This window comes from Heloderma suspectum, chromosome 3 (genome assembly GCF_057233095.1).
Source record: "Heloderma suspectum isolate Gila_16-S chromosome 3, 16-S_ref, whole genome shotgun sequence".
NCBI lineage: Eukaryota > Metazoa > Chordata > Lepidosauria > Squamata > Helodermatidae > Heloderma > Heloderma suspectum.
This window is the reverse complement of record NC_139460.1, coordinates 125,075,412-125,087,441: the sequence shown is the minus strand read 5'-3', so window position 1 is coordinate 125,087,441 and position 12,030 is coordinate 125,075,412. Positions and strand designations below refer to the sequence as shown.

The 12,030-nt window shown below is 40.9% G+C and overlaps 1 protein-coding gene across 4 annotated transcripts in view; it reads right to left on the bottom strand.

Annotated features, from left to right (window-relative positions):
• Positions 1–12,030, bottom strand: part of NPAS2 (neuronal PAS domain protein 2) — a 99,113-nt gene that overhangs the window by 44,063 nt on the left and 43,020 nt on the right. For all 4 annotated transcript variants that reach the window (XM_084844420.1, XM_084844417.1, XM_084844419.1 and 1 more), the window contains exons 3-5: positions 9,978–10,126; positions 6,393–6,484; positions 3,744–3,833 (exon numbers count right to left, since the gene is read on the bottom strand). In XM_084844420.1, the coding sequence (XP_084700546.1) occupies positions 3,744–3,833; positions 6,393–6,484; positions 9,978–10,126 (331 nt within the window). The remainder of the gene's footprint in view (positions 1–3,743; positions 3,834–6,392; positions 6,485–9,977; positions 10,127–12,030) is intronic.

Genomic DNA, 12,030 nt, shown 5'->3' with positions numbered 1-12,030 from the left:
TCATTGCATCCGTGATGCTATCTAGCCATCTCATCCTCTGCCGTCCCCTTCTCCTTTTGCCTTCAGTCTTTCCCAGCATCAGGGTCTTTTCCAGGGAGTTTTCTCTTCGCATTAGGTGGCCAAAATATTGGAGCTTCAGCTTCATTATCTGTCCTTCCAATGAGCACTCAGGGTTGATTTCCTTTAGGATGGACTGATTTGACCTCCTTGCAGTCCAGGGGACTCGTAAGAGTCTTCTCCAGCACCACAGTTCGAAAGCATCAATTCTTCGGCACTCAGCCTTCCTTATAGTCCAGCTCTCACAGCCATACGTTACTACTGGGAAAACCATAGCTTTGATTAGACGGACCTTTGTCGGCAAGGTGATGTCTCTACTTCTTACTATGCTGTCTAGGTTGGCCATAGCTTTCCTCCCAAGGAGCAAGCGTCTTTTAATTTCATGGCTACAGTCACCGTCTGCGGTGATCTTGGAGCCCAAGAAAGTAAAATCTGTCACTGCTTCCATTTCTTCCCCTTCTATATGCCAGGAAGTGATGGGGCCAGATGCCATGATCTTCGTTTTTTTAATGTTGAGTTTCAAACCAGCTTTGGCACTCTCCTCTTTCACCCTCAACAAGAGGCTCTTGAGATCCTCTTCGCTTTCTGCCATTAGGGTGGTATCGTCTGCATATCGGAGGTTGTTGATAATTCTCCCAGCAATCTTAATTCCGACCTCTGATTCATCCAACCCGGCATTTCTCATGATGTACTCTGCATATAAGTTAAATAAGCAGGGTGACAATATGCAGCCTTGTCGTACTCCTTTCCCAATTTTGAACCAATCGGTTGTTCCATGTCTGGTTCTTACTGTTGCTTCTTGACCCTCGTACAGGTTTCTCAGGAGACAGGTAAGGTGGTCTGGTACTCCCATCACTTTAAGAATTTGCCACAGTTTGTTGTGATCCACACAATCAAAGGCTTTAGCATAGTCAATGAAGCAGAAATAGACGTTTTTCTGGAATTCTCTTGCTTTCTCCATGATGCAGCGAATGTTGGCGATTTGATCTCTACTTCCTCTGCCTCTTCGAAACCCAGCTTGTACTTCCGGTAGTTCTCGGTTCGCGTACTGCTGAAGCCTAGCTTGTAGGATTTTAAGCATCACCTTGCTGGCATGTGAAATGAGCGCAATGGTGCGGTAGTTTGAACACTCTTTGGCATTGCCCTTCTTTGGAATTGGAATGTAAACTGACCTTTTCCAGTCTTGTGGCCGCTGTTGAGTGTTCCAGATTTGTTGGCATATTGAATGCAGCACTTTAACAGCATCATCTTTTAGGATTTTAAATAGCTCGGCTGGAATACTGTCATCTCCGCTAGCTTTGTTGTTACTAATGCTTCCTAAGGCCCACTTGACTTCACTCTCTAGGATGTCCGGCTCAAGTTCAGTGACTGCACCATCATGGCTATCAGGGACATTCAGATCTTTCCTGTATAGTTCTTCTGTGTATTCTTGCCACCTCTTCTTAATCTCATCTGCTTCTGTTAGGTCCCTGCCTTCTTTGTCCTTTATCATGCCCGTCTTTGCACAAAACGTTCCCTTGAGATCTCCAATTTTCTTGAAGAGATCTCTAGTCTTTCCCATTCTGTTGTTTTCCTCGATTTCCTTGCATTGTTCATTTAAGAAGGCCTTCTTGTCTCTCCTTGCTATTCTCTGGAACTCTGCATTCAGTTGGGTATATCTTCCCCTTTCTCCCTTGCTTTTCGCTTCCCTTCTTTCCTCAGCTACTTGTAAAGCCTCATCAGACAGCCACTTGGCTTTCTTGCATTTCTTTTTCTTTGGGATGGATTTCGTTGCTGCCTCCTGAACAATGTTACGGACCTCCGTCCATAGTTCCTCAGGCACTCTGTCTATCAGGTCTAATCCCTGAAATCTATTCCTCACCTCCTCTGTATATTCATCAGGGATTTGATTTAGGTCATACCTGAACGGTTTAGTGGTTTTCCCGACGTTCTTCAATTTAAGCCGAAATTTTGCAAGAAGCAGCTCATGATATGAGCCACAGTCAGCTCCGGGTCTTGTTTTTACTGACTGTATGGAGCTTCTCCATCTTTGGCTGCAAAGGACATAATCAATCTGATTTCGATATTGACCATCTGGTGACGTCCATGTGTAGAGTTGCCTCTTGTGCTGCTGGAAAAGAGTGTTTGCTATGATCAGCATGTTCTCTTGGCAAAACTCTATTAGCCTTTGTCCTGCTTCATTTTGTACACCAAGGCCATGCCTGCCTGTTATCCCGGTGATTTCTTGACTTCCTACTTTAGCATTCCAATCCCCTATGATGAAGAGGACATCTTTTTTTGGTGTTAGTTCTAGAAGGTGTTGTAGGTCTTCATAGAACCGATCAACCTCAGCTTCTTTGGCCTCAGTGGTTGGGGCATAGACTTGAATTACTGTGATGTTGAATGGTTTGCCTTGGATTCGTACTGAGATCATTCTATCATTTTTAAGATTGTACCCCAGTACTGCTTTTCCCACCCTTTTGTTGACTATGAGTGCTACTCCATTTCTTCTAAGGGATTCTTGCCCACAATAGTAGATATGATGGTCACCTGAATTAAATTCGCCCATGCCTGTCCATTTTAGTTCGCTGATTCCCAAGATGTCGATGTTCTAGAAGGTGTTGCAGGTCTTCATAGAACCCAAATTCTATGCTTATTCCAAGTTGAAAGCAATTCCCCTTGTGGGAAAAGGCTGAGGCAAAGGTAGGAGTTGAGCAGTTGCACCTTCTCTTTGTCACCTGTTAATACTTGGTCATATTCCCCAGGAAGAATACTTAAACTTCCCCTTTCCTTCTCCTAGCTCCAAACATAGCCAAAGATTAATTCTCTTGTTTTTAGTGTTGCTCACAAGCCTCAGCTCATTCAGGCTGTAGTCTTCCTGACTCAATTCTTATATTCTATTATACTTATCCTTCGTTATACATCCCTCCTTCTATCTCCTCTATGTGTCCTTTTAAAGTCCTAGCTCCTCAGAGAGCTCCCAATGCAGCCACACTGGCTTCTTTTGATGTCTTCCACTTTCACTTTTCACAAAGTTTGTGCCTTCATATTTCACTTTTTAACATCTCCCATACCTCTTGAACTCTTTTCTCCCTCAGAATTTCTAGTCATGGGATCATGTCTAACTTTTCTCTAAGTGCTTTGAAATCAGCTTTTGTAAAGGGCAGGGTACATGTTGGCCGGGGCTGTCTTCACATTCCTTGTTCTCACAAATGCCAAGACAATGTGGTCACTTTTCCCCAAGGTTCCCACCACTTTCAATTCATCCACCAGTTCTTCCTGTTTGCCAGGCTTCAGTCCAGGAGCAGGATCCAACAGTGTCTGGGCCCCAGTGTAAATGACATTGCACTAGCATAAACCAACTTTAGCGCAAGGACAATAGTGCTTGCTGGTGTGATGGATTTCCCCACTTTAGGCTAATGCAACATCATTCCCACTAATGCAGAATACCACTAGACATTGCGCCAGGATAGCAGATCTCCTTGTTTTTTCCACTACCTTCTGAGACGATGAAGTTGTCAGCAAAACAAGGCAAATATTAATATTGTGCTTGGTAAATGTTTCCCTTTCTAGCCACAATAAAAAGGCTAGTCTCTCTTGTATATGAGGAACTGTCTTATTGCTTGTGGTTCTATCCAGACATCCTCATGCACAGCAACAAGCTGAGCACATCTAGGTTGTAAAATGAATGCACAAGAATTACTCACCGGTAAATGTCCAAGAAGAGGTGTGATACTGTCAGAAACATACACAATGCTTCCATCTGTGGTAACAGCTATAACAAAGCCATCTAATGCCTGATTGAAAGAAGATAAAAGGTATGGATACAGGTTTTATTGGCTATAAACTGATAAGGTACACATTTTAGATATAGATCAGAAGAAAGTTTCTAATTATTAGAAGTGTAAAATCTGAAAAAATATGATCTCAAAGGATCTCAGTGGTTCAAAGAAGAACTGGATGTTTTTATACAGGGTATTTTATTATTTCAATCTACTAGCTTGATTGAAACCCTCTGAGATCAGGAAGAGCTTTTTTTATCCCTTAACAGCCTATGTTTAAGTCCCTTTCCCTGCACCGTTAGAAACTGTTATGACATCTGGAGCTGGGATGTTTGGTGGCAGAACAGACGAAAAAAACACCTTGGAGAAATACACAAGATGGAATTTTCTTCATACTCTGGCCCAATTTAAACGTCACTTACTGGTAGCGTCTTTTAACTTGCTTCTGTGTTTCCTGTTCTTTAGTATTTTGAAACTGCTTCTGTCACTATCAGAGCTAGAATTTTAATTTTTATGCAAATGGTGTTTTTTCAAGTGGAAGTTTTCCAAAATGTTTTTTTTTTTAATGGAAAATTCCAGATCTATGACATGCACAAAAGTACCCTGAATAATTAATTACCTGGATTGTAATTACATTGATTACCTGGACTGCATATTACCCATTGAATGACTCCTCAATCAGTGGAAGTACTTTTACTGATTAAGTATGTGTCACTACAGCACTTATTCATTCCTGCATTGGTCTATATGATACTTATGTCCTATTCCCCACACCCCCAAAAAGCAGGACAGCCAACACAGCAAACATTTTTCTTTATTTCTTATTTTTTTAGCAAGTTTTAACACATTTTTCCATTTTGTGTTTGCGATCATGAAGTTGCTACTTTTTTCAGATATAAAGCTGAGGTTCTAAACATCGGAATGAGCCTTTGCGAGGTGCATCAGGACTACATTTTGCCATAACACATTTTTTATTATTATTATTATTATTGCACTTAACCCAGAGAAGATGGAATTCTCCAGAGATAGTACTGTTGGGCTTGTTACTGTGGAGATTTGTTTGCGTAAATTATTTATTTATTTTCAATCCATTATATATTCTACAGATGGACCCTCATCATGATGTTATGGAAGAATCAAGTCAATGTATCCAAACATGACTCTATTTTTACTTCTCAGTTTGCAAACAGTTTGTGCAACAGAAGGATGGCACACTTTTCTGTAAAGATTACGCAGCTGAAGCAGCCACGTCTGTACAAAAGGAAGCTCATAACAGCTGCAAGCCAAGCAGAAATTCAACAGGTGAAGCTTTTGCTGCTCTACAGATGCAATGATGGGAAAATAAACTTGACTTGCTGATGTTTTGCTCATCGCACAGCTGTTAAACACAGATGAGCCTTGCGAGAAAAAAGTTTAGCAACTAACAATAATAATTGGCAGAGAAACCATTATAAAATGTATACCATGCCTTCTGATTTTAAATTCAAGGCAATTCAATTTACCTCACTTCTATCAAAATGCACATATGCAAAGATGGAAAATTCAGTTTCATATCAAGCCCATGCAACAATCAATAAAATTTTTCTGCAGCCTCCTATTAAAAAATGGTAAAATAACACGGTATGATGGAAAGACCACCATACAAAATACTCTCTGAGAAGAACTTAACGCAATCTTATGTCTACTCAAAAGTAAGCCCCACTGAGTTCAATGAGACTTACTCCCAGGAAAGTTTGTATAGTATTGCAGCCTAAAACACTGCTACAGGATAAACATGTTAATGATGGAAGATAGTAAGAATGGATGTTCTCTGAATATCTACTGTGTATCTAACTATAGGTCTTCATCCATTTACATGTCAAAATACTAATGCAATTTATTGATAAGACAGCAGTAAAATTAGCCAGTCTAGTGTGACTAGTCTAATGCCTTAAGTGCTTAGGGAACTAACACAAAATGGCTGCCTGTACAGTAAACTGAAAATCTTTGCTAGCTTACAAAGCACCTTTGTATCAAACTATAAACGACATTGTAGGTCAATGATCATGAGACGTAATTGTCCATGTTTTGGATTTTTATTTTTGGCACTAAATTGGAATGTTTTAGAATCAAAGCACAAGAAAGGACTTATACAAGCTATAATTTTTCCTTTGCTATTAGCAGTAGACTTGCTTTCTTGTTAGTAGGCTTGCCACCTGATGAAGTTTAAATATTTTTAGGGTGCAATCCTATGCATGTTTAGATAGAAAAAAGTCCTATAACTTCCAGAGTTCCCCAGCTAGCCATATGCTGGGAATTTGAGGACTTTTTTCTTTCTAAACATGCATAGAATAATTTTGCAGCCTGGCCAGTTTGTGTTTGTTTGCTGGTTTGCCTGCCTAGCTTTGATTTTAAGCAATGGGCATGCATGGATACAAATAACCACATGCAAATAAGCAGTGAGTTTCTTTCTCTTTTTTCTCATACAGCTCCGATGACCTCTACAATTGCAGACTAAAATTACCCAGCTTGCAGAGCCACAATTTACTTTGGAGGAACACACACATTCACAAGGAGCAAAAACTGCATTTTCACCTCCAACATCAACTGGGTGAATTCTTCATTGCTGAGAAAGGAAGGCTTCCACTCCTGCTGAATGTCACAAATCTCTGTATGTGCTGAGAATTCTAAACAAATAAAAATATGTTATATATTATATATTATTACTATAATATTTATTTATATCCCCCCTTTTTCACAATACTGGGACTCAAGGCAGTTTTACAACATTAAACACTTATACTGTTAAAACCTATAAATAGAAATATACAAAAGTTAAAAATATAATTAAATCATCAATAATATTAAAATTATATAAAATATCAAAATTTTAAAAGACAACAAGAAATATAAACCATAGTATTCATCCACCATATTCTCACAGGTCCAGACTAGCTATCCCCAAAGGCCTGCCCGAACAAAAATGTTTTAACCTGCCTGCGAAAGCATACCAAGGAGAGTGCCACTCTCGCCTCCCTGGGAAGGGAGTTCCAGAGTCTTGGGACAGCCACCGAGAAGGCCCTCTCCCATGTTCCCACCAGATGAGCCTGTGATGGTGGCGGGATCATGAGAAGGGACTCCCCTGAAGATCTCAGGGCACGAGTAGGCTCATAGGGGAGAATACGGTCTTTCAGATAACCTGGACCCGAGCCGTAGAGGGCTTTATAGGACATGACCCGCACTTTGAATTGTGCCCAGAAACAGACTGGGAGCCAGTGAAGCTGTTTTAACAGTGGAGTCTTATGCTCCCTGTAACCAGCCCCAGTCAGCAGTCTGGCAGCAGCTCTTTGAACCAGCTGAAGTTTCCAAGCACTCTTCAGAGGCAGCCCCATGTGGAGCGTGTTACAGTAATCCAAACAGGATGTAACTAAGGCATGTGTTACTGTGGCCAATTCAGAATCTCATGGAACAAGCACAGCTGGTGCACTAGCTTTAACTGTGCAAATGCACTCCTGGCCACCGCTGAAACCTGGGCATCCAGGCTCAGGGCTGGATCCAGAAGTACACCCAAGCTGCGAACCTGTGTCTTCAGGGGGAGCATAACCCATCCAGCACAAGCTGAATCCCTATTCCCTGATCTACCCTTTGACTGACCAGGAGCACCTCTGTCTTGTCTGGATTAAGCTTCAATTTGTTTGCCCTCATCCAGTCCATTACTGCCAACAGACATCAGTTTAGCACTACAACAGCTTCCTTGGAATTAGATGGAAAGGAAAAGTACAGTAGGGTGTCATCAGCGTACTGGTGACACCAAACCCCAAAACTCCAGACAATCTCTCCCAGTGGTTTCATGTATATGTTAAATAGCATAGGGGACAAAACAGAACCCTGAGGAACTCCACAGGCCAATATACCTACCAATAAGCCAAAGTACAGCTTAGATGAGAGAAAACTATAGGATTTTTTGCTCTGGCAAACAGAATCTGACTTCTGTAAGAGTTCTACATGGATGAGTTTGTGGAGTTCAACAATGCAGAAGTAAATTAACGATTAATCTGCCAAATCCATCCTTTCCTTAAAAGCAAATAAATAGTTGTGAACTTCCATCACATGCAGTCTTAAAATTTAACTTGTATACCACTCATTCTCTTCTTCCTGAATTTTATAGACAGGAAGTTGCACAGTCCCATCCTTATTCCCTTCCATCAGTCCCACACTGAAATTTGCCATAGTGACAAAAGCATGGCCATCCTGCTTTTCATGCTGGCCGGATAGCTCAGAAATTTTAACATTTCCCTCCCACTAAGAATGTAGCTGCTACTTCCTGTTGTATAATAACAAAAGAGCTGCCAAGTTCCAAAAGTAGGAGAATGTGAAGAAGCCCAGGAAAGAGCACAACTGTCCATCCAGGGGCAAGGGACACATTCAGTGGTGAATTACTAAAAAGAGAGATGACAGAGTTCACATCTGCCCAGTGGCCACGGGCTCCATCACACAGGCAGCGAATTCCACATTAATGCCGGTTCTTTCCCCATCCAGTATCACTGCAGGACTGGGTCATTCTCTTTAGATGGCTGTCCCCATCATATTATTTTTCATTTCTTTCTTTCTCACGAGGGTGGTGATGCCACTCAGAGGCATTGCTACCTTTCCGCAAAAAAGCATTACACATGCTTGGGGTGTAGTGACAGCTCCTTCCTGGCTCCTGCCCCTTTCCCTCCCCTTGTGGATGGGGACTGACACGCACAGTCCCCCCACCAATCTCCCTGCCCCTGCCTCCCCGTTCAGTGTTTTTGATAATCTCAGCTATTTACTCGCTGGGAATGCACAGCAGGCGGGCATCCTGGCAGGTTGGAAGTCTGGCACGTGGCTCTGCCAACCTGCCACTCTGCCGCCTTGCTGCTCTGCTGCCTTGTTCAGAACGCTGCAGGCCAAAAATGGCAAGGACCCAAAGTGGTGCAGGCACGGGAAGGCGACACGCCCCACAGCCCATCATCACCACCTTCGCCATCATGACCGCACCCCCAACAACCCAAAACAACCGCCCACAGCCACCAACACACAGCAGCTCATTCGGGGAGAAATACATGGGGAGGTCATGGCGCTCCATTTGCGCATATTTGGAAAAATACCACATTTTTTCCATTTGAGGAAAACACAGGACAGGTGGGTGGAAATGGTGGGATAATGACTGGATGATGATGATGTCATGTAATGGACCCATGCACACAATAAAGCTGTAGCATATGAGGGAAACAAACGTATTTTTGAAAGATATGTAGAAGACCTGCACATGCCAGAGTACTGGCAAATGGGGCTCCCTGCTTGCATGTACATCTCTTTCATGTATTTGTCACCTGCAAAGTGTGATGGAATTTCTGGCATGTGTTTATTTCAATAAATAAAACAATTATAATTAAGAATCCATATTGTAGCTTTTTAAGAAACCCTGTGTCTAAATTAGAGATGGTTAAATAGCATTTCCAAACATTTTACTCAAATTACCATAATAAATGGATAATTGATTTTAGGATGTAACATTAGCACAGTTGATTATATCTGGAAAATTAAAAGTTTGTTAAATAATATGTTCAATGGACTCTACAAATTTTTAAATACATATTCACCTAAGATATGTCACCTTTTATCAATAATAATAATAATAATAATAATAATAATACCAATCCTATATTGTAGTATTTTTTTCTACCTTGCAGAATTGTTCCAAGAGAATCACAGTAGCTAAGTATGAAATGCACATTAATTTTACCCCAAAATGTCCTCCGCGAAAAATATGGAATGAGATGTAACTTGACCTGTGTTTTGTTCTTTGGAACTGCTTCCAGAGGCTTGCTGTGCACAGATCTTTATCACAACTAGTTTCGCGTATTGTCATTCAGGCAACACGTCTACACTTGACATATTCATTACACATAGGAATTACTTGTGGCAGTGATTCCTTGTCTAGATATTGCAAGAATGAGAATCAGGCCTCACTGATTTCATATGAGTCTATAGGCTCCAATATGCATGTCCTATGCTAGGTGGCACCTGCAACTCTGCTGTTGGGAAAGAACATAACTTTCTGTCTTTGACTGCTTGAGGAAGACTGACCATTATTACCAAAGGCAATAAGCTGACAGTACATGAATAGCAGGAGTGGTTGTTTTATTTTGTTACCATTATGTTTCTGAAGAAAGCCAATGACTTTTTCAAGCACTGTGGTTTTGTCCATTTTACGGGTGTTTCCTGGAAGCATTGAGCTCAGCTCTTTGATGAGAATGTTGAACTGGTCACGCCTCTTCTTTTCAGACTTGTTACGTGTAGCCCTATGAACAAAAGAAAAATGTTAATAAGCACAAGTAGTGCAAGAAGTGCAAGCATTTAAAATTATTTCTTATTATGGTGTATTATTAAGGAAAGTCGTTCTTCACATCAGAATCCAGAGACTAAAAGCTGCATAAGATGAGTTCTAAAGCGAACACCCACTTTTGTTTCTTTCCTCAGAAAAGGAAGTGTAGTACAAGGAAGGCAGAGCTGGCTTTGGACACAAGAGCACAAGATTTACATCATGCTGGCCCTGAATCTGCTTGCACCACACACTCACACAGCTTCCAGATGTTCAAATATGGCCCACATATGTAAAATCCAATACATGTAGGCCAAAATTGTTAGTGGATTTTCTGGGGAGAACAACTATGCAATTTTGGCCTATGCATGATGGATTGTATGCATAGGCGATATTTAGATGTTCTGGCCTCACATGAATATGCAGGGCAGGTGAAACGGAGCTGGCACACTGGGTGAGAAGGGAGGGCAGGTGCATACCCAGTCCTATCTATGCAATGTGCCAGATCAGGGAAGAGGTATTGTCCAACCTGTCAAGGAAAGCCGCAGGAAAAAAAGGGGTTTTCTACTTAGTAAATGCCAGTCTAATGGGGAAGAAAAACTACTAGCAATCAGCTACTGTGAAATTCCAAATGCCAGTCAGATCTGACAGTTATTATAGCCTTTTATTCCAACAAAATCTTTTCTACTTTCTCAGGCACCCCAAATGAGATGATTGCAATCTCTTTTGTGCTGCCTTATCAGTACTGTTGTACCAACATGTAATACTGGAGATTTATGCCAGTTCTGAGCATAAAATGAAATATGTAATGCAGTGGCACATACCAATGAAATAAAGAACACATAAGGACTGACATCACCTCACACCCACGCACCTTCCCTTTAATGGAGAAATGCATATGCTCTCCAAGTGGGCACATTACATTATTCTCCCCATAGGGGACATAAAAAGGTCCCACTTCATAAGTTAATAATATGCATGAATACAAGACTCATACTTGCAGTGTTCAGTAGTATCATTTATGACAAAAGCTCTTTATGAATTGTAAAGGAATGAACTTATTCACTTCCATATTCTGTATCTACTATGGAATAGTGGCCTTCTGTTATCATGATAATGCATGGATTAGAAAAAGAGAGAGCTGAGCTAAGCAACAGAGTAATATGACCTATATTATCAAAGGAAAGCAGCAGTGAATGAAGAAATAGGAAAAGTGGTAAGAGTGAGTCAAATACAAATGCTCAGACTCTAAATATTTTCATTAGAAAAAAAAACATGGTCGGGGGAAACCAAACCAGATGCAATCTAAAGCTCTATATAAGCCAATTAATCTGCTGGTTTCACAAAAATAAGGACATATCTAGAAATGGGGAAGAAAAACTACTAGCAAACAGCTGCTGTGAAATTCCCGATGCCAGTCGGATCTGACAGTTATTATAGCCTTTTATTCCAACAAAACCTTTCCTACTTTCTCAGGCACCCCAAATGAGATGATTGCAATCTCTTTTATGCTGCCTTATCAGTACTATTGTACCAACATGTAATACTGGAGATTTATGCCTGTTCTGAGCATAAAATGTAATATGTAACGTTCCCATGATAACGTTTTCCTTGTGGTTCCTAGCTTTTAATTTCTCCTTATATTGTTACATTACCCTCTTGAAACGAAGGCAGAAGCATGGTATGCATGGCCTCTCCAAGGGCACATACCCTTGCCTCTTGGCTCATGTCCATGAACAAAATGTAGTTATTTTTTTCCTGCTAGCATTCCAACTCCTTTTCCTAGAAGAGCTTATCCAAAGGTTTCCCTCCCTACAAGATGTAGCACCATTTTCACAATTTATGTTTATTATGTTTCTCTTGGTTATTATTATTACTTTATTA